General features: G+C 45.4%; 1 protein-coding gene across 2 annotated transcripts in view; it reads right to left on the reverse strand.

Moving 5' to 3' along the window:
* Nucleotides 1-23,867, reverse strand: part of LOC147009147 (uncharacterized) — an 89,511-nt gene that overhangs the window by 20,776 nt on the left and 44,868 nt on the right. For both annotated transcript variants that reach the window (XM_085862710.1, XM_085862709.1), the window contains one exon: nt 14,874-16,853. In XM_085862710.1, the coding sequence (XP_085718836.1) occupies nt 14,874-16,853 (1,980 nt within the window). The remainder of the gene's footprint in view (nt 1-14,873; nt 16,854-23,867) is intronic.

Raw genomic sequence — 23,867 nt, forward strand, 5'->3', positions numbered from 1 at the left:
CTATGTTTAACGTGCTTGAAACCTATGAGTAACGTGCATTGAACCTATTTGTAACTTGCCTTGAACCAATGACTAGCGTGCTATGCACCTATGAGTAACGTGCGTTTAACCTATGTGTAGCATGCTTTGTACCTAAGTATAACGTGCTTCTCACCCTTGAGTAACATGCTATGAACCTATGTGTAACGTATCTCAAACGCACATTGTCGTATTGAGACGAATTAGATTGACATCTTCCGGACGACCACAGAACTTACTGAACGTGTTTCTAATTTACATCTACCGTATAATGGCGATTTGGCAGCATTAAGGGGAATTGGTATATACAAATGGGCTTCACAAGAGGAACCCGTCATTGTTCCAGACTCCATGTTGAGTAGATGTCAATGCCAGTAGTATCAGTAGTAGTAATACTATTAGCAGTAGTTGGTGTGCATGACAGTAGTAATAGCAGTAGTAGTTGTATGTCAGTAGTAGTAGTAGTAGTAGTAGTAGTATTAGTATGTCTATGTCAGTAGTAGTAGTAGTAGTAGTATTAGTATGTCTATGTCAGTAGTAGTATTAGTAGTTCGTCTATGTCAGTAGTAGTAGTTGTAGTAGTAGTTGTAGTAGTTGTAGTAGTAGTAGTATTGGTAGTAGTACTAGGTCCATGTCAGTAGTAGTAGGTGAGCATGATGGGGAGGGTGTGGGTAATGATGGATCCTCTTATCGTCCACGAATAGGAGACTACTTTGCACCATTGTTCGATGTTCTTTTCGGCTATTTTTTTTTCCTCATTCCTACGATGAAATATTTCTTTGTTTTACATTTTAAAGTATTAAAAACGACTTTGACAAATGCATAATGTACTCGTAATGAACACAGAACGCTTCGATAACTTATACATAAGTTATACGAACGATTGTTTATCGTGTTTTAGACGTCCACAACCTATGCCCAACGATAGTCTAGCGTATGCATAGCGTAATAATTCCCAAGCACGTTATTCATAGGTTATAAATAAGTCACGGGTACCCTAAACATTACTTTGATGTGTTTCGACGTATGAGGAACTTTCAAGTAGTGTGTTGCGAAGTGTGAACAACGTTCGTGTGGCGTGCTTACAAAACGTTACTCATAGGTTAGAAATAAGTTTCGGGTACGCGAATGTTACCTCTACGTGTTACGACTTATGAGTAACATACAATTAACGTGTGTCAACGATCGCATAACGTGCCTACAACTTATGGCCAGCGTAGCGGAACGTGTGAGCCAAACGCCGAGTACGTCGTAAAATTTCAAGCATGCAAAAATTTTTGGACAACCAAAAAGTACAACGTTTTAAACCAGCGTAATACGACCTATGGTAGTGTTTTTCAGCGTGCACCTAACGTACACAAAACGTACCCATAACGTATTCGACGTGTGCCAGCGTTTTAGACAAATTTTTCATAAATCGGCATGCACTGGCTAAATCGTCAAGGTATGACAGCCCCTTAAGGGGTTGAATGCTTTTGCAACCAGTGAATTTTGAGTGGTACATGCTTTTTGAAGGTATTCTTGACATGTAACCTCCTTCAACTATAACAGCATTTAGTTTGATCTCTTCAGATATGAATAAAAAAGTCCCTTTGGAAAATCGTTTCTACGTAATTCGTAATGTGGCATAATTGGTAGGGGGTGAATACTTTTGCAGGCCACTGCATATATATATATATATATATATATATATATATATATATATATATATATATATATATATATATATATATATATATATATATATATATATATATATATTGTTGCGGTCTTCGCACCCGCCGGCGTGCGACGGCCACGTAACTCGAATCGCGGCACGTCGCCCACCGGACGGACAATCCAGTCGTGACCCTCTCGGACTAACGCCGGGAACCAGTCACGGGTGGACCTTTCGGTCTCACCGCGATCGAGCCAATCAGCCCCCGCGTGGGATAGGGTTGCTCGCCAAATTCGACCTACCTAAGTACCCACGCGGAGGGTAGACCGGGCGATCGCACCTCGCCGCAGGTCGACTTCGGACACGGGCCACTTAAGCAACCCGTTCCGTACTATCAGAATAACCGAGCGGTGTTATCGTCGACCTCGACGGTTCGATTAATTATCGGGCGTACTCAGCCCACTACCAACCCTTTACGTGAAGCAAGATGAGGGTTCAATGGGGGAAAAGACGAAGCGAAGCGGGAGAACAGTTCAACAATAAAGCACATTTATTCGCGGCACACGGGAAGCACACAAATACAATTCCACCAAATGCACACAAAAAAAGAAAACACACTTCCATTTACACAAAAAGCAAACATAAAAGTGAAAACACAGTGCAGAGCTAATACCGACTACCGAGCACACGGCAACACTTATACAATTCTACTTCACGGACGGCGCCGACAACACATACCCAAAACCAAGGAAAAGAAATCCCTCAAGAATGAGGCAGGCCTGGGGCCGAGAGCGGGTCGGGCCTACCCGTCTGGTGATGAGACGCGGAGCGGCGATGGCGCCCCAACCCGCGGGCCTCGTGGACAGTGCCTGGCAGGGGGTGGGAACGGGGCCCCCTTGGTCGCACTATCTCAGCGCGGGGGGAAACAGGAGGGGGTTGCTGATGCTCGGGGTATAGAGGATCTTTATTATCCCTGGTGTGCGTCTCCACCTCGGCCAGGTCGCGCTGCCGGCCTCCCTCGGGCGTGCAGCTCCTGGCACCGACGTGAGCACCCCCTCGTCCGACTCTCTTCAGCTTCTCCAGCCACTGCAGGCTTCGGGCTCCAGACTTCCACACTCTTCTCTCTCTTCTCCGACTCCTTCTCGTTCTCGTTCTCCTTCTCCTTCTGACTGACGAACACCGTCCTTTTATCCCCCCGTAACTTCGCCTTTGACCCCCTCCCTTCGACCTTTCACCTCGCTCCCCATTGGCCCGAGAAAAAGTGGGCGTGAAGGCTTTTTGATCCACAAATTTGCATATATCGATCGCCCTGGGGGCGGGGCCAATTCGCCCCTCGCTCACCGATTGGACGGCAAAAAGTGGGCGTGTGTCGTTTTTGATCCGTTTTTGAAGCACAAAATCCGTGATTTTGTACACGCTGTTCAACGTGCGCCCTGCACGAGTCCAACACCGGTACCCACAGCGGGGCAAGAACGGTGGCGATGCTACGGTTGCGAGGTGTGACGTGAAGGTCGTGGCGGTTGTGGTGAAGCGGTGGTTGTGGTCGGTGGTTGATGTTGTGGTTGTGATCATGGCGGTTGGTCCAAAATAAAGATAGTGAAAGAAAAACGGCTATCCTGAAGAGTCGCAGCTCGCATAAATGACATGTATTCCCACTAGACAACGGGTTTGGGCCTAACGACACATGCACTTACCGAGATACCTCACCTAAGGGACCTGAATGGTGGTTTGCGAATCTGGTAACCACAACACTACCCCCTTCCCTTTTTACAGACTCGTCCCGAGTCGTCAAATTTTCGTGTGCCATCATGTGTAGTTTTCCCCTAGTACATTTTACCTACGGATCCCTGAGTGCGACATTCATGGTATTCGTGTCCCCAAAATAAATAACCTGAGGGCTGCGTAACTATCTAAACAAACTCACTCATACGGACGACTTAAATAAAATTGCCGGCGCTAAGACATACATGCCGGGGGGCGCACTCATATTTACAGTACATCTTACCTTAACTTACAAATTTTACACTAAACCATGGCCCAGGATCATTGAACTCTGCAAAAGAAAAGCAGTTAGCAGGGAGCCAGGCTGCCCGCATGCAGTCTCTGACTCAAACAATGCAGGTGACAGGGAACGTGGCTGGCTGCTCACACGCAGTCCAAGGCCTTCCCTTTTGAACTGAACGCAGTGAACCACAACAGTGCATGGGCTGCACAAACGCAGTCTCCGTGCCAGCTCAAGTGGCACACGCAATGAGCACAACGAATGGATGCATGACGGATGGACCGAATGCAGTGAACCACAACGGTGCATGGGCTGCACAAACGCAGTCTCCGTGCCAGCTCAAGTGGCACACGCAATGAACACAACGAATGGATGGATGAATGGATGGACGCAAACACGGTGCACGGGCCGCCACTGCAGGCCCGTGTTGTAGCTGCCAACAGGGCAGTTCTCGCAGCTTGCAAACTGTTGCTTTGCGGATCCTGGCGCACATGGAAATGAACAGGGGGGGGGGGTGAAGCAAAATTGAACGGGGCTGGTGAACGTGGGCAGTGGGCATGGCATGGCAAAGGCAAGCAGGCAAACACAGCCCGCAGAAGAAGGCCGCTGCAGGCAAACACAGCCGGCAGATGAACTGGCCGGCACAGGCCTTGAAGTACAGCAGCTGCAGACGAAGTGGCCGGCACAGGCCTTGAAGCAAAACCCGACCAGCCGATGGCACAGGCCTTGCAGCAAAACAACAGCTGCCGATGAAGTTGGCCGGCACCGGCCTTGAAGAAAAACAGCCAGCCGATGAAGCTGGCCAGCCTTTGCCGTTCAGTGGAGGTTGGTGGAGGGAGTGCGGTGGTGCTGGCCACTTGGAAGGCGGGCTCGGACCTACCTACCTGTCTCCCTCCCAACCTATCGCCTTTGCCTGTCACTGTACATACCCACTCCCTTAATTTGTCAAACCCCAATTTAGCCCCAACTTATTTTTTTGTTGTTTTTATTTTTACTTCCCCACTATAAATCGTCCCCTAACCCCCTTTATCGTCCTTGTTCGGCTAACCTATCCTGTCGCCCAGCCTACTCCCAACCCCTACGTTCCCTTCCCGGAGGGGAATAAGGGAGAGCTAACGTCCTGTGTCGAGGCCCAACGAAGCCTCAGAATGGCCTCCCCAGAGTTCGGCGATCTAACCCAAAGTGGGTCCAGCGGCCCACAACGAGAGCGAGGGGATGGATGGTGCGGAGGGGTACATCTCCTAATCTACCCTAACCATTTAACTGCTAAACTACCCCGGGGCTTTCAACAAGCGCCTCTCGCTTAAACTATTGGTTCTATAAACCCAGATTCCCGTCGCCTGTGTTGGTGTCCTCACAATTTCGGGCCTCGCCCCCCCAATTTTCTCTCCGTGCCCTCACACGGTCTCCTGGCTGGGACACGTGGCTCCCTTTGGCAGGCACGACCCTCTGCCGATTCTCCCGCTATGGCACCCCCGGGCACTACACTGCCTCCGAGCCTACCAGCTCCCTAACACCGGGGAGTGCCCCCCATGGCACCTCCCCTGAAACGCACACGTGGCAGGCCGGCCTCCCGGGCCCCTTTCCGAGGGTCACCCGTGCCCACAACACTGCCCACGCGGCTAATGGCGCCCCGGGCCCCCGCACCAAGCAGGCGCACCCGTGCGCACTACTCTATCCCGGCCCCCCATGGGCCCTTGGCCTACCACGGCCGACTAGCCTGGTGCCCGGGGTACCCACTCAGCGATACTCACCTTTCGCAGCCACGCTCCCAAGCCCGTCAACAGGGCTCCTGCACCCCTCCAAATGGGTCTCGAGCCTACTTTCCCACCAACAACAAAACGACCTCCATTTTTCAATTTGACTAACCCAGCTAACTCACTTTACTCTGACCCCGGGGTCCCTTGGGCGGGAGTCACTCCTCCCCCCAATCACTCATCGCACCATGCATTCCCCATTCGCTCCATCCACACAGACCCGCTGGCCTCACTCACTCACCATGTACTCACCTCACAACTCACCAACTCTTCAACACACACACCGCTGAACTCTGCCATCCTCCTAACTACCTCCCCTAACTAACTCGTGCTCCCACGTCGTCCCTTAAACTAGTAGCACGTTCCTTTTAACACTACGTAGCTAAACTACGTCCCCTCTACACACTCAAAGTCTGTCCATGTCCCCAAATAAATCATTTTATTTCCCAACCTAAATCTGGCTACAATCCCTCTAACTAATCCATTCCACGGACTCCATGAGGACTTACCCCTGCCCCATGAAGTCGGTCTAACTAAGCTAACCCTTCCCCCTAACTAGTTTCCATCCTGTGCCCAGGGGTAAGGGGGTCTTTCACCCCTTGCCCAGGAATCCTGTACACCCGAAAGTGAGGCTTGCTTTTTCTTTTTTTTTTTTCCATGCGCAGCACCTGCGCGGCAACTCAGAGCTCGCGCACTTTGCACCTGCCCGTGACGTCATGCAGCTGCACGTGTTCCTCGTCCCTCCTTGGACGGTACCATCCGGCAGAGATACCACTCCTGCCGGATTCCAACCACACGTGCAGCCATGACGTCACCGTGCGCATAAAAAAAAACACAAGCCCCACGTCTCGAGGGGTTTCCCACGCGAACACATGTGCTTTGCCCGTTGGAGCTCAACACACACGATCGCGTGGAGAACCCGTCCGGTCCAAATCCGTTATCCTGCCTAAACTTTGTCCGTCCGCGGGATCGGCAAATCCACCGCGTGCGTTTCCGGACCGGGACTTCACTCTCGCAAGCGAGCACGTGGTGGTCTCGTGCGTTGCACAGCACGAACCGCGTGCTCACTGCTGGGCGAACCCGGCACGGTCCCCGAAACAACTACAGCCGCTACTCGGCTTTCGTTCCTCCCATGTCGCCGTCGTCGCCATTCAACCCACGCACACCTGCGTGTTACGACGCACACAGTCCACTCCATCACATTCACACCGGGAGATGCGGCTGCGTGCTCCCGCATGCCAACCGACATCTCCCTCTCATACCGCTCTCTCACACACACGGTCTCCCTTGCACACAGCGACCTTGCACACGGCCGTTCACTCACGCACGGTGCCTCACCACTCACACAAACCATACTACTTACACACGCGGGGGCACTCACCCGCGGTGCCTCATCCACACTCCGTGCCTCACTCACACACGCGGGGGAACTCACGCGCGGTGCCTCACTCATACACACGGCGACACTCACACACGCGGTCCCTTCCACACACGGTGCCTCACCCACACACGCGGGGGCACTAACCCGCGGTGCCTCACTCACACTCCGTGCCTCACCCACACACGCGGGGGCACTCACCCGCGGTGCCTCACTCATACAGGCCGTTTCACTCACACCCACGGCCTCTTCCACACACGGTCCCTCACCCACACACGCGGGGGCACTCACCCGCGGTGCCTCACTCATACAGGCCGTTTCACTCACACCCACGGCCTCTTCCACACACGGTGCCTCATCCACACACGGCGTGCTGGGAAGCACGTACTCCGGCACCATCGCCACCACACCACTCACACACGGGGTCGCACTCACACCTTGCACCACACACACAGGGACAACCACACTGGGGATTTGTGTCCCCACAAGGGTCTCCGGGGCCTCTATACCCCCCACGCTTTCCGTGCACCCGTCCACAGCACTCCTCCTCTCAACCTCGCAAAGCACGACCGAACTCACCTGGTCGTGACTCGCCTCAAGGGGGCAGACTCGCTCCCCTCGTTCCTGGAGGAGGCCATCCAGGTGCTCGCACTGGGTCCCCACACGCTCCGCGAGCTCACCCCCATTGTCCTCCACTACCTCCGTGTGTGTGTGCGCGTCACTTACCCCGTCTTCATCGTGTTTATTGGTCTCTGCTTCTTTCTGGCGTCTTTCCCTTATCTTTATGTAGGTCAACCTTGCTTTCTCTTTAAGTCGCTCCTGTCCTTCCCTGTTTTTCACTCCTTGCTCTTTCACGATCTCCGCGTACCTCATCCTTGCTCTCCGTATTAATTGTTCTTTTCTCTCCCTCGCAATTACTTTCACCTCGTCTCTTGTCTCCCGAATTACTTTTTCCTTACCCGCCTCCACCGCGGGCCTGTCAGCCGTTGCACCCCCTTCCAGCTCGTTTGTTCCGACACGTGGAGTCGCCATTTTAAGTTCCCTGATCACGGCCTTCATGCCCGCCTGCAGGCATCGGCCCATGTTCTGCGTCGCACCCCACAGTTCTTTCATTTGCTTGTTCATGTCTTTCATTTCGTTTTTTATTTCATTCATTTGTGCCAGCATGGTGAATAGCTGGGCCATGTCGGATGCACTCAAGTGAGCCGTTTCGGCAGGGGTTGGGGAAGGGTTTTGGTGGAGAGGGGGGGGGGAGGTGTCATACACTGCGGCCGCTGCCGCTCCCATTTCGGGCTCTGGGTTCAGTTGGGCGAGTCCGTGTTCCTGCACAATCAACATTTCCTGCTCGGGGACTCCATCCTGGACCATGGATTCTACATTACTACACATATACATTTCTAATACCCCCGGCTCCCGCTCGCCTTGAGACGCCATCTTGCTTCTCGTGAAGGGTTAATTTAACTCGCTCGTAATTTGGAGGGAATCGGGGGTCGCTTCTCTCACCCCTGGACCGATTCCCGTAAATTTAGCCGGAGACAGGAGAGCCTGTTGTCCCGCTCTCCAATACCAGTGCCGCGAGGAGGGCGATGAATTTGTATCGCACGACCTGACACCAGTGTTGCGGATTCCGCGCCCGCCGGCGTGCTGACGGCCACGTAACTCGAATCGCGGCACGTCGCCCACCGGACGGACAATCCAGTCGTGACCCTCTCGGACTAACGCCGGGAACCAGTCACGGGTGGACCTTTCGGTCTCACCGCGATCGAGCCAATCAGCCCCCGCGTGGGATAGGGTTGCTCGCCAAATTCGACCTGCCTAAGTACCCACGCGGAGGGTAGACCGGGCGATCGCACCTCGCCGCAGGTCGACTTCGGACACGGGCCACTTAAGCGACCCGTTCCGTACTATCAGAATAACCGAGCGGTGTTATCGTCGACCTCGACGGTTCGATTAATTATCGGGCGTACTCAGCCCACTACCAACCCTTTACGTGAAGCAAGATGAGGGTTCAATGGGGGAAAAGACGAAGCGAAGCGGGAGAACAGTTCAACAATAAAGCACATTTATTCGCGGCACACGGGAAGCACACAAATACAATTCCACCAAATGCACACAAAAAAAGAAAACACAATTCCATTTACACAAAAAGCAAACATAAAAGTGAAAACACAGTGCAGAGCTAATACCGACTACCGAGCACACGGCAACACTTATACAATTCTACTTCACAGACGGCGCCGACAACACATACCCAAAACCAAGGAAAAGAAATACCTCAAGAATGAGGCAGGCCTGAGGCCGAGACCGGGTCGGGCCTACCCGTCTGGTGATGAGACGCGGAGCGGCGATGGCCCCGCAACCCGCGGGCCTCGCGGACAGTGCCTGGCAGGGGGTGGGAACGGGGCCCCCTTGGTCGCACTATCTCAGCGCGGGGGGAAACAGGAGGGGGTTGCTGATGCTCGGGGTATAGAGGATCTTTATTATCCCTGGTGTGCGTCTCCACCTCGGCCAGGTCGCGCTGCCGGCCTCCCTCGGGCGTGCAGCTCCTGGCACCGACGCGAGCACCCCCTCGTCCGACTCTCTTCAGCTTCTCCAGCCACTGCAGGCTTCGGGCTCCAGACTTCCACACTCTTCTCTCTCTTCTCCGACTCCTTCTCGTTCTCCTTCTCCTTCTGACTGACGAACACCGTCCTTTTATCCCCCCGTAACTTCGCCTTTGACCCCCTCCCTTCGACCTTTCACCTCGCTCCCCATTGGCCCGAGAAAAAGTGGGCGTGAAGGCTTTTTGATCCACAAATTTGCATATATCGATCGCCCTGGGGGTGGGGCCAATTCGCCCCTCGCTCACCGATTGGACGGCAAAAAGTGGGCGTGTGTCGTTTTTGATCCGTTTTTGAAGCACAAAATCCGTGATTTTGTACACGCTGTTCAACGTGCGCCCTGCACGAGTCCAACACCGGTACCCACAGCGGGGCAAGAACGGTGGCGATGCTACGGTTGCGAGGTGTGACGTGAAGGTCGTGGCGGTTGTGGTGAAGCGGTGGTTGTGGTCGGTGGTTGATGTTGTGGTTGTGATCATGGCGGTTGGTCCAAAATAAAGATAGTGAAAGAAAAACGGCTATCCTGAAGAGTCGCAGCTCGCATAAATGACATGTATTCCCACTAGACAACGGGTTTGGGCCTAACGACACATGCACTTACCGAGATACCTCACCTAAGGGACCTGAATGGTGGTTTGCGAATCTGGTAACCACAACAATATATATATATATATATATATATATATATATATATATATATATATATATATATATGTATGTATATGTATGTATGTATGTATGTATATGTATGTATGTATATGTATGTATGTATATATGTATGTATGTATGTATGTATATGTATGTATGTATGTATGTATGTATGTATGTATGTATGTATATATGTATGTATGTATGTATATGTATATGTATGTATGTATATGTATGTATGTATATGTATGTATATGTATGTATGTATATGTATGTATGTATGTATGTATGTATGTATGTATGTATGTATGTATGTATGTATGTATGTATGTGTGTGTGTGTGTGTGTGTGTGTGTGTGTGTGTGTGTGTGTGTGTGTGTGTGTGTGTGTGTGTGTGTGTGTGTGTGTGTGTCTGATGAAAACTTCAAAATTGATCATTTGGCATTTTATAATCACAAAATCTTTACAATGTGGTCCAGCAAGGCAAAATATGATTACAGTATTCCCAAAAAGAATTTCCAGGTGTACAGTATGTTCCAGAAGAAAGTATCACTTTGTGGAAATATTACCACTTTGGTGAGCCAAGATGGGAGCATGGGAGTACCAATGCTTGAAAAGAGTAAACTTAGTACAAAGTGAAAATTCATGTAATTCCCAATAAATATGTAAAAAATAAAAAATAATAAAAAAATGACATTCAACCTATGCAAAGTGAAATTTAATTTCATCTTGTGTGATAATTTGCAAAATCCAAAGTAAGGTGAGTCATGAAAGACTATCAGTTTGAGTTTTCACCTGCTAAACGAAGAGAGCTTGAAGCAGAATGTCGAGAGGAGAGTGTTCCTGCCGATAAAGAAGATGCTGAAGGGGATCCTCGAGAGAAGAAAGTTCTGTCATGTTCATGTCCTTCCACGAGCACTGCTAGCTCTCGCCCAGGACCTATGTTGGAGACTCCCTGTTCGAATAAGTAGAGTACGGTTGAGTACAAGAAGACAAGGCAAAGGAAGTTCCAGGCAAAATGGAAAAAGGAATTCAACTGGCTTGGATATGATGAAAAGGAAGAGGAGATGTTTTGCAACATATGTTGCAGCTTCCCATTCTTCACCGACACATCTGGGTCCTTCATCGGATCTTCAAATTTCAGAAAACCAAATGTACAAAAGCACCATGCTTCCTGACACCATCGCGAGTGCACTTTTGGAAAGAAATTTGTGATGAGCGAACAAAAACTCAAAAAGAATGTGAAAGATAAACTATAGCTGTACTTGCAGTTGGATGATAGTTATTATTTTCTCTCTCCCTCTGGTTTCTACTTGTTTTTGGAAGAAGGTCATGCCTCTTGATGTCTTTTTCTCTCACTCATACCTATATTCTTCTTCCTTTCAAGCAATGTTGAGTCATCGTGATTACATGTCTATTTTCTGCCTGTAACTGTAACACCTGTAACTTCAACCCCTGTATATTCCTGTATGCTGTTATTCATTATCTTGCTTTCATTTGCAAAGTTGAAAGAATAAATAAATGTAATACAACTTTTTTAGAAAGAAGCATTTGTCATCTCTTATTCTATGTAAAAAGAATGCATATGCATTTTACAGCAATTGCCATGTAGAATTTTCCATTTGTTACAATTAAAGTGATTCAGAAAACGAGAAAAAAAGAATTTTTGTCTTTTTTTTTTTTGGGCAACCCAAATTTTGAAATTGTTGACCTGCAGGGAAACTCCCAAAAAGATAAGTGTGGACACTGCTTTAAAAAAATATATATGTATATGATTGGGGCAGTTGGGATTACACATTTTTAAAGAAGAAGGCGCTTCCAACCAAAAGAAAAACTAGATCGACTCCGCTAATTTGAGCGAAAAAGCAAAAGCAGACCCGGTCTCAGGTGACGTTTCACCAGCTTCACCAGGCACAATAGACTAATTGGGGTGAAGATGATCATCCAGTTCTATTAAGTAGTGATTGGCATTGACATTGCTTTTAAAGAGAATGAATGCACCTAAACCATGTCAGGAAAATGCACCCCATAACATTACAGAACCACCAGAACCCTTCACTGTTAGAACCAAGCACTCAGTGTTATAGAGTTCTTTAGGTTGGTGCCACAAATGCACTTGTCTGTTTGTCGAGAACATGGTGAAAGATGATTCATTTGACCATATGACATTTCTCCAATGCTCGGTAGTCCATTGCCTGTGCTCTTTGCACCATTGGACTCGGAAACATACATTGCCAGGTGTGATGAGTTGTTGGTGCACTGCAACCCAACTATGGTATCTTTGGATGGGGATTCCGTGGAGTTTTCGGCAGACCGTTTTTCATGAAACTGGTTGCTCACACCCCAGGTTGAAATTTACAATCAGTTGATTTGCAGTTGCTCACTTTCTTTAGCTTGCAATTCAAATTAATGCATGGACATTACGATCCTGGAGTATGTGCTTCCATCCACTGTTGCCCTTTGCTGATAATGACTTTCCCTCAGAGTTCCATGCCGACATCACCTTCGACACCATTGTCGTGAAACATCAGCAAGTTGAGCTGTCTGTCACAAATGCGTCCAAGCAATCGCCCCTCTTTCAAAGTCACTAAAGTCTCCTCTTGCAGCCACACGAGCTACAATTATAGATGACCAGGCATGTGCAGCATTTTTATACATGACCCCAAGTATGCTGGGATGTTTTTTTTTTGTCCACTACCTGCGTGTGTGTGTAATATATGTGTATGTATGTATGTATGTATGTATACATATATATATATATATATATATATATATATACACATACACACACACATTTATTTACGAAAGACCAATCAAACCATCTTGCTCTTGCATTCTGGAATCTTAAGCAGATTCCATGTCCCTCTCTCTTGCCTCTGTTTGGGATCTCCTTGGGTGGGCATCAGGAGGTGGAACAGACTCCTTTCAGGTTACAGTCTCCATGTTTGTTTTTGGAATTACATTGAGGACCACGTTCTGATGGTTTGCTCATATCACTGCATTCTGATTGTTTTCTCACATGGACGGTTTCCAATTACCGGGAACATGATGACTTTGTCGATTCAGACGACACTTCTGCACTTGGTTGTAATCTCCATTTGGGTGTTTCAGAAGGAGAAACGGAGTCTTCTCGAATTTCAAAGCAGTCATCTTCTGTTTTTGGAGGAACACATCTCGAGGAGCAAGTTGTGATTTTTTGTTGCTCTCAAATATTTATTTCCAGGGCTCTTTACAGGATTGTCACTGTTGCCCAGGCACCTTCCATTCATAATTTGTTTGTTGAAAAATCCCTAACATCGTCAAACTGTCATTGAGGTTAGGTTTTATTACTCCAATAGCTCCAACTATCATTGGCACAATGTCCACACTCCTCAATCTCAGGGTTATTTTGGCTTCATTTTTCAGATTCTTGGACTTTGTTTCTCACAAACATTGTGTGATTTATGCCAAAGTTGCTGGGTGCTGACACCAAATGGAGCAATGCCATCTATTCCTTGTTGTAATTGAGTACCACATCCCTTTGCATTACCTTGTTTTCTATCTTCATGCTTCATGGGATGGACAGGTCATAAAGTAAGCACCATGTCCTTGTTTTCTGTGAATTCCCTTAATTCGATCTACGATAATTTTTGAGAGACTGGGATATAGAATTTTTTGCAAATGTGGCAGTCGATTACTTCGCATAACTTGTTGTACCTTCGTGTGTTCTAAAGAAAGTCTTTTTTTTAACCGCTCAAGAGAAGGTGATTGGTGCTTTCCATTTCTTCCATGCAGAACCTGCACTTGTCCGATTGACTCAATCCCACCATCTTTTAAAAGCCATTGGTATCGTATCCTTGGTCTTGGGCATTTATTATGACTTGTTCTTCATCCCAATTAAGCTGACCTCTTCTTAGTCACTCCAATGAGCCTGTTTTTTGTCTATTCCCAATTTGTCAAGCTCTTTTTTGATCTTCCTGCTCTTTTGTCGTTCTCCCAATTGTCGATGTATACTTTGTTTATATTTTTCTGATGTTTTATTTGCCATTGTCGGGAACAAATTGAATTCGGTTATCTGTTGAGCTTTTCACGGACTCAGTCTGTGCACTTTGTTGAGCTCCACCAAGCTGCTGCCTCCTTTTCGTCTCGCTCGGTACATTCTCGGGATGCACTGGTTTTTGTAGAATATTTTGTGGATAATGAGACATTTCCTTGTTTGGGATCCAAGTTGTTGATTTCCAATCATGGCCAGTTTATGATTCCACAACTACATTGGAACACTGGTACTGTGGGTTGGTTTACAGGTTCGATTTTTTGCTTCTTGGGGATAGATGTTTTTATGTGAAACATATAACGTAAAAACACAAGATACTCCTGCTGTCTTTCAGAGTAGTTGATGTAAGGCAGGCATCTCGACCTAATTTCAAAGCCCTTCCAACTGAAATTGCACGTCAAGCCTGGTCAGTCAGTTCATAAAATACTTGGGTCACGAAACGCCAAAAAAAAGCCAGATGGCCAGCACGACAAGGTGAGAGTACTTGGACCTGTTAAGGGAGTAGTCTTTGTCATTGTAAAATATCATCGGTGTGCGATCTTAGATGTTGAGACAAGTGTGATGAGGAAACAAAGGCCTTGGAGCACAGAGAGCACTTGTAGGGTTTCTCCCCGGTATGTATTCTTTGATGTTGAGATAAAGTTGATGAACGAGTAAAGGCCTTGGAACAAACGGAACACTGGTAGGGTTTATCACCGGTGTGTGTTCTTTGATGTCGATATAAGGTTGATGAACGATTAAACACTTTGTTGCACACATAACATTTAAAAGGCTTCTCACCTGTATGTATTTTTTGATGGTAATATAAAGATGATGAAGAAACTAAGGCCTTGGAACAAATGGAACACTTATAGGATTGATCCCCCAAATTCTCTCCCGTGTGTAATCTTTGATGTATATATAAATATGATGGAGTCGCAAAGTTCTTGTTGCAAACAGAACACTTGTTGGGTTTCTCTCCCACATGAATGTCTTGATGAGATCGTAAAGTTGCTGAATAAGCAAATGCCTCGCTGCACACAGAACACTTGTAAGGTTTCTCGCCCGTGTGGATTCTGTGATGTTTATGTAAAGTTGAAGAATCAGCAAATGCCTTCCCGCATTGTGTACACTTGTGGGGTTTCTCTCCTGTGTGTTTTCTTTGATGTATTTTCAATTGCGTGATACGGGTAAAATCCTTATTGCAAACAGAACATGTGAGCTTCTCTTCTGTATGTATTATTTGATGTATCTTCAATGTCCTGATACGGGTAAATTCCTTATTGCAAACAGGACACTTGAATGGCTTCTTCTCTTCCGTGTGTATTTTTTTATGATGATATAAACGTGATGAAGAACCGAACACCTTGCTACAAAAAGAGCACTTGAACTTCTCTCCCGAGTGAATTTCTTCATGTTCTTTTAAATAGGAAGAAGACACGAAGGCCTTGCAGCACACAGGGCAAATGTAAGGTTTCTCTCCTGTGTGTATCCTTTCATGCATTTTCAATCTTGATAAATAAGCAAAATCCTTCGTACAAACAGAACACTTGTAGGGATTTCCACCTGTGTGTATTCTTTGATGTGCATTTAAACTTCCTGATTGAGTAAATTCCTTGTTGCAAAGAGAACACTTATATGGCTTTTCTCCTGTGTGTATTCTTTGATGAATCTTCAATTGTGAGAGATCAGCGAATGCCTTTTTACATACAGAACACTTGTAAGGCTTCTTGCCTGTGTGGACTCCTTCATGCCGCTTCAACTTCGATTGATAAACAAATGCCTTTGTGCACAGAGAACACTTGTAGGGCTTCTCTCCTGTGTGTATTTTTTCATGGTGACATAACGCTGATTTAGAACTATATGCCTTGAAACAAAGCGAACACTTGAAAGCCTTCTCTCGGTTATTGTTCCCTCCTGTGTGTATTTTTTCATGGTGACATAAAGAGGATGAAGAACCATATGCCTTGATGCAAAGCGAACACTTGAAAGCCTTCTCTCCTTGGTTGTTCTTCTTCTCTCCTGTGTGGATTTTTTGATGTCGAGATAAAGTTGAAGCAAGAGCAAATGCCTTGTGGCACACAGGACACTTGAAAGGTTTCTCTCCCGTGTGTAATGTTTGATGTGTTCTCAAACGTGAAGCAAGAGCAAATGCCTTGCTGCAGAAAGAACACTTGAAGGGCGTCTCTCCTGTGTGTATTTTTTGATGTCGAGATAAATTTGATGAACAACCAAAAACTTTGTCACATTCAGAACATGTATAGGGCTTCTCTCCAGTGTGTATTCTTTGATGCTGCCTCAGCCTTGATAGATCGATAAAAGCCTTGATACATTCAGGGCACTGGTACGGCTTCTCTCCTGTGTGTATTTTTTGATGTGTTTGTAAATATGATGAAGAAGCAAAATACTTGCTGCACACAGGACATTTATAAGGCTTCGCTCCTGTGTGTTTTATTTTATGATTATTCAAGGATGATAAGCAATAAAATTCCTTGCTGCACACAGTGCACTTGTATGGCATCCCACGTTTATGTATTCTTTGACATCTCTTGAAAGATGTTAATGAGCTATAAGTTTTCTTGCAAACGGAACACTTGTGCGGCTTCTCGTTCCTTTCAATTTTCTTGAATGTCGTAATACAGTTGTTGTTTTTAGTTGGAACACGGCTATATTTGTTGACCTCCTGAGAAGAAGTCTGTGTCATGTTCTGATTGAAAGAAACTTCTGTGTCAAGCAACTGGGAACTTGACTTGGAACAAGAAACCATTTGCAATTGATTCTCTGCAAAGACAATTCAGAAAAGAATCAATAAATTGGAAGAGAACCAATAACTATTTCTGTGAAACGTGCAACAAAAATGCATCATGTACTCTATTCCGATCTAAATTGGTCCTATGCCTCTGCTCATCTTCAACAAGGGGGAAAACTATATATGAAGCATTCCATAAAAGGCAGAAAAAAAACCTTCCCGATAACTAACATGGTTGTTCTATCTGTGTTCTTTTCGCAAAATTCTGCGCGATTCAAAGGCATCATTCACAAAAAGACCAAAGCGTGCAGGAAAGAAGTGTATGATCCGCCAACACGATGAGGGACGAAAAATTTGTTGCCTGGATCCTCTTTCATCTTTCTTATAAAACACAGCAAACTAGAAAAATACAATTTGAAGCGAACGGGTCGATGGATATGTCTCTGTGTGCATTAGCCACAAACCAATTGTCATCTTCAAAGGGCACATGACCATTGACCTCGTAAACTCCAAATGCAATCAGTTTATCTTATTAGCATCGATATTTGTGCCAAGTTTGGTTAAAATCTGTTCAGTGGTACACAAGTCATCACGCTAACGATGATTTAAATTAAACGGAACATGACCTAAGATGCTTGAAAACCAAAGTCGCATCGATTCATCTTGGAATCCCAGTCCAATTGTAACAGGTCTGATTTAAATCCTTTCAGTGGTTCACAAGTTATTGTGACATGAAAAAAAACCCCGATAACGGGCAGACAGACGCCAGGACAATCGAAACACTAGAATGAAGTCCAAGGTGCACCATCACAAATCCCCATGCTTCCCACATAAAGCAAAGTTGAAAGATGGCAAAAAATTTCCACCAGGAATGAACCAATATCAAATTTTGAGTTAAAATAAATATTCTGTTTTGACCGCTGTGACCCGAAGTCCCCAACCCATGTGACAAGAACAAGAGGTCAAATCCCCAAAAATGTTACATATTTCATCCATCCCCCAATGTTGATTGCACATACAAAGTTTCATTAAAAAAAATTAATAAAAATATGCCCGTAATTACATTTTTTTGGTATTTGACCTCTTGACATGCCCCTGGGGGTGGGGCGAAAAATGATATTGATCTCACATCTTCTTGCCATGTCATGATCATAACTATCAAATTTGGTGAATTTCTGCACAATCATTTTGGAGGAGATGGTGTGACAGACAGACAGACAGACAGACATCAGACCTAATTACAGCATCCTCCTTTTTTTTTTTTTCAAAAAAAAAGTGTGGGGATAAACATGCTTCTGGCTTTTGTAGTTTTTAGTATTTATTCCTCCACAGCCAGACTTCACATTGGCTTTGCAAAAAGAAAGGAAAACAAAGCAGTTAATTATTGTTCAGAAAGTGTATGTGATACAGAAAAACCTTCAAATGTCTAAATAATTCTCAAACCCCTTGAAAATCCTTCAATACACCGTTTTGCTTCACATGGCAGTAGTTTTTCTGTTATTGAATAAAAGGCAAAATCTACCTTAATTTGACATATTACAAGTGTTTTAAATCCCTATCGTTAACCTCAAGGCCATCTATTCTCCTGTTATCTTGTTTTGTACATTGCCATATTTACCTGAGCAAGCAGGAAATTGGCTCAGACGGCATTTGAGTTTTTGTGTGAGAAGTCTCAACCATAAATAAATAACTGTATTGAAAAATCAAACAGACTCATAAAACATGTCTGAAGAAATAAAACAGAGGTCAACTAACATTCAATACGAGTATGAATATTTTTTTTTTAAAAGGTTATCTGGCTTACTATAAAATGTGGCTGGCAAAAGATTTGAAAACTGGTTAAATAAGTGATTCAAGAGGAGAATCCAATGTTGGATCCTCCAATGAAGATCACCATGTCACTTATCTGCAAACTCTCACGCATTTGGCATGAGACTCATGCCTTTTAAACTCAGGGCACGCTGTCACGCCCAACTACTGAAATCTCACATTTTAAATAAAACAAACAAACAAAATGTTTTGTTTTTTTTGAGAACCCATCTATCTTTGCTGTGTAACCAGAAATTGTGTCATTCGTGAGGAAGCTATGTGGAAAGTTTGTCACTGTTGAGACAATAAGAAATGGGGTGCCAGTTGTGACAGATGTGAACTTCACACCAGATGACAATCAACTGCCTGATGAAAACATATTCATCGGTCAAGCTACAAGAGAAACACTCACCAACCTTGAAGAAGGGGGGACATATCTCCACAACAGCAGAAAACCTTCTTCAAAGGTGTGAGAATAAAGCCACATTTCCAACCTGTGCCGATTTCCAACAGTCACCGACTGTGCAACCTCCATCGTACAAAGTCCTTCCCAGGCCCACCTAAGCTCCTGACCACATACAAAGATTTCGTCTACAGCCTGATGGAGTACTGGTCTCCCCTCTGGGCTGGTGCTCCCACCTCTCACCTTTCTCGGCTTCACGCTGTGGAAACCAAGGCAATTAGGATCATTGGTATCTCCTGCGATGAGGCCGAGTCTTTGGGTCTCTCACTCTCTCACCGCAGGCAGGTCGGTGGTCTTTCTATCTTCGACAGTCTCCTCTCCAGCTTCGCCTCCCCTGCTCTGTCCGTGATATATCCCCCCCCCTGCTCTGTCCTGCTCTGTCCCCCCCCCCCCCATATTTCCACAGGACACTCAAGGTCCAGCAGCCCCCTTCTGTTAAAACTACCAAAATCAAGAATCATTGCTCACCTTCACTCTTTCATTCCTCTTTTTTTCCTGCCTTTGGAACAAACTCCTACACTCTCTTCAATCCCACTCTTCTCTCCAGGTCTTCAAAAACAGTTGTTCACCACCACCTCTTATCTTCCCCCATCCAAAACCACGATCTTTTCTACACCCGTTAATCCACCCCAAACCCAACCCCTTCAAATTCCCTGTTTTCCTTCCTGAAAGTTCCTGTCATGTGAGGACCTGAAAGTCCCTGTAGTGTCCATCTTGTTTACCCTGTGTACCCCATCCCAACCCTCTCCCTTCCACAGATCTCCTCATGTCTGTTCCCCACTGTTTTGTCCTTCCTTCTCCCACCCCTCTTGTCTCCTGCTCCCCTTGTTGTACATTCTGTGTGTTAGCTCTCATACGAGCCTCGACATTGTATACAAAAAAAAAGTTCTCCACCACTGCTGCCACAAAAGCAATAAAGAAGATTCCATGGAATGATGACTACAACATGCTTAAACATGCAAGGTTTGTCAGTTTTGTGACAAGAGAGTCATCTACATTTGAGAATGTCCTATTTTTTGTTCCACACCACCTGCCATTATCTGGATGTCTATCTTGTTCGCTGTTCCCCGCAAGTACTCAATTTAAAAATAAAATTCTCTTTAAATTTGACACTGCTAGTCACATTTTTTGCACTCAAATTTAATTTTAATATTTTTTTCTTGGGGAAATTTTAGTTAATATATCCCACTCCTGACACCAGATGTCACATCAGATGGGTCCGTTAACAGAGATTCCTCTGAGCCGTGGGTACAAGACTCCTGGGGAGGACCGAAATGTTTGTTTATAGTTTACTGTGTTCAATATTTCACTAAGATTACCCAAGGATCACCCAAACAAAGCTGAACTTGGCGGTACAACGCACAGGTGGCAAAATGGCTCACAATTAAAATGGGTTTATTAAAAGAGAATGCAGGGATAAAAGTCGCCAAGACGCTGTAAGAAATAAATGGGACAGACTACGCAATCAAAGAACAAGCAAGTAGGGAGGTACATGCACTTGTGTGCAATGAAAATAAATAACTCACTATGGCACCAAATACCAAGAACAGGACTCACTCAACAATGAGGAATGAGCGATGGATTGAGTGAGGCATGAGTTGGTTTTGGGTCTGGTATGGCCCTTCCAGGCTAGTGTTGCACAAGGCTGGTGCGGCACAGGCTGGAGGATTGCGATGAGGCGGTAACCCGTTTCCAGCGCAGTTCTCCGACTCCGCATGATGATGAAGCAAAAAGGTATACTATGGTGATGAGGAGAGGTGTCTAAACAAAGAGATGAGAGAGGGGTTGCCTCTCCAAATGTTTGATTTCAACTGCCGGTCTCAGTGCAGCTGTGACCATTGTAAACGTTGGTACCTCCTTCATGCATGGCAGGTCCATTTCAATGGCTGCCCATGGCTGTGGGCATGCCATCTTCTGGGTTGTTCTGCCATGTGGGGTGGTCCCAACAAAAGTCTTACTCCCCTCTCCAGGGCTCGGTCGCCGACATCGTTACCATGGCGTGCAGTGCACTGGCCAAACAGTCTGCGCTGTTTCCTTTAAGTGCACAGAACTCTTTCATTCTGTGCCGTTGAAGTGCACAAGTCTACACCCAGCCTCACTCAAAAACACGAGATTTTACTCGAGTTAAAACACGACATCAAAAACACGAGATTGTCACCGTCTCACCACTGGCTTACCGTTTTACAATATGACTTACCACTGGACAAATATCCATTACAGGGGAAAACGACATTATGCAATCTCACGGTCTATACTATTATTAACACGTTCAAACTATGGATCCCCCCCTTCCACATAACACTATTAATGACAAAGACTCTTCCACAATGCGACAGTTAAATAAGCAACCTTTTCCATTTTTGCAATTATTTGAAAACCCAGCATTCTTACCAATAAAAACCTCGACATATTTCACACCATCACTAGGTCACCATTAGTCACACTCATGGAGTGTTGCATGCACATTTTGGGCTCGACAATATTCAACATGTCATCCTTTTTCCTGAGCATTTGGATGAAATTTAGACCATGTTGAAAGACCATAGAGTTTAAGTGGAGATTTTGTGGCTAAAGCAACTGAGGCTTGATCAAAATTTGATTTGGAGATAGAACCAAACATTGAGTGACAGATTGAGACCATATAAAGTCTAACCCTTGTCGGCAAGCACCGTTAATGCTACCAGAGCTTAACTGACATCACTATTTTGCAGTAAAAGCAACCGATAGTGTCATGGAAGAAAAAAAAAATTCAGTCAGCATGACATGCACAACTTTAGAGGCTACTAACTCGGGTAGATGAGGATGATGATGATGATCATCATCATCATCATAATGAGGATGTTGACAATGAAAGAAGGCAATTAAACCAAATTTTTTTGCAAAGAACATTTTCTTCTGGATATGTTAATTTCATCACTTATAATTTATTATGCCTCTGCTGACGAAGTCACCAGAGGCATTATGTTTTCAGGTTGTTCGTCCATCCATACGTACGGATCTCTTTCATTGGCTGAACCCGAGGGCCACAGTGGGTACGCCCGTCCATGATAATTTTCTCTGTTTTCTCTGCAACTGCTTATCCGATTGACATGAAATTTTCAACATCGGTGAGACCACTCATGTAGAATGTTTTAATTATAATTATGACATCAGCGGTCACATGGTGTGGCATCCATGTGAGAAAAAAGGAAAAACTTTGGACCTCTATCTCCGAAACCCCTCGATGGAAAAAAAAAATGAAACTTGGCACATAGCAAGTACTCATCATGGGGAATGAGTGATTTTTTTTTTTAAAACACATCATAGGTGCCCTCGTTATGATGTCATAATTGCATACGTTGAACGCTTTAGTATGAAAATGAAATTTTTGAAAATTTATCAGCATGAAAATTTTTGAGGGTCATCGATGGCAAAATTATATGGGGGGGAAAAATTGATGACATCATTGGTCACGTGGTTCGGCAGCTATATTATTTTTAACATAAAAACCTTCAAACATCTTCCACAAAACAGCTGAATAGATCGAGGTGAAACTTTACAGGTCTGACCGCCTATCCATGAGGAACAAAAAGTTCTCTACCTAAAACGTCATAGGTCACATGGTTTGCGAGCTATGATTTTTTGAAGAATAAACCTTTAAAAACTTCTTCTCCAGAATGGCTTGACAGATCGAGGGGTAACTTCACTCACATGTTCCTCAAGCCTTGGGGATACCAGTGTGTTCACAAATAATTAATACGTCACTTGGTCTGGCAGCCATATTGGATTGAATGAAAATCATTAAAAAAAATAATTTCACTTGAACCGCTTCATCAAATCCAAGTGAAACGTCAGAATTATGATCTAGTAATCATGGGGAATACGTGTTTTAAATTTCAACCTGATCAGACACATGGTCTGGCAGACAGAATTATTTAATATTTTGAATCTGGGTCCAGGGTTTTCAATGAAACTTGGTGGAAGTACAGTATTATAATGATATAATAATGTGGACAGAGGCATATTGGTGACGTCACGACGCCAAGAGTGCCCTTTTAGTTTTATGATGATTTGTTATCTGGCTTCTACCAGATGGCACTCTACAGCACACTTTTACAAAGAGAATTTTGGTCCTTGCCCCAAACTGTTCCCTCGGGGCACGGTTCTTTTTTGTTTTTGAAATCGCCAAAAACCTTCCCAGGTGCACCCTGAGTACAACCAACAGTTTTCATGTCATTTCTTTTCAAGCAGTGCAGGAGTGTGTAAAACCTACAAAGAAGAAAGTCCCTTTGATCTGCAATGACAGGCTTCTCAAAGAAAGACAAATCACACATCTTCCACAAGAATTCTGCATCTCACACTCACAGTGCAGGGTGAGGGAGTGGCTTTCTAGCAAGAGGAAAATACATAGCTCGGTCTACTGTAAGACGATGGAACCTAGCCATTTATTACAGGAGGATGCAGAAACGACTGACAATGATGTTTCTTTATTTGTCCAATATTAAAGGATTTTTTTTCTTTTTAAAGGGATCAACAGCAAATGGTTGTGATAATATCTGCAATGGAAAAGATGAATACCATTCCCATCTGATGAAACATGTTCACAGCTGCAACCATGTTTTGCTAATCTATCTCTATAAGTATATCTGTATTCTTCTCTCTTCTTTTCTGTCTAGGTAATGAGGCACAACTTCTTCAGATGAGTGACAGAGACCTCATTGCGATGGAGGCCCATTACCACCCTAGTGGCAACAGCAAGGATGTTCACATGGAAGAAGAGTGAGGGGCCAGAAGA

Source organism: Eptatretus burgeri, chromosome 17 (assembly GCF_056783735.1).
Source record: "Eptatretus burgeri isolate ZD-2024b chromosome 17, Ebu_testis_v1, whole genome shotgun sequence".
Taxonomy (NCBI): Eukaryota; Metazoa; Chordata; class Myxini; order Myxiniformes; family Myxinidae; genus Eptatretus; species Eptatretus burgeri.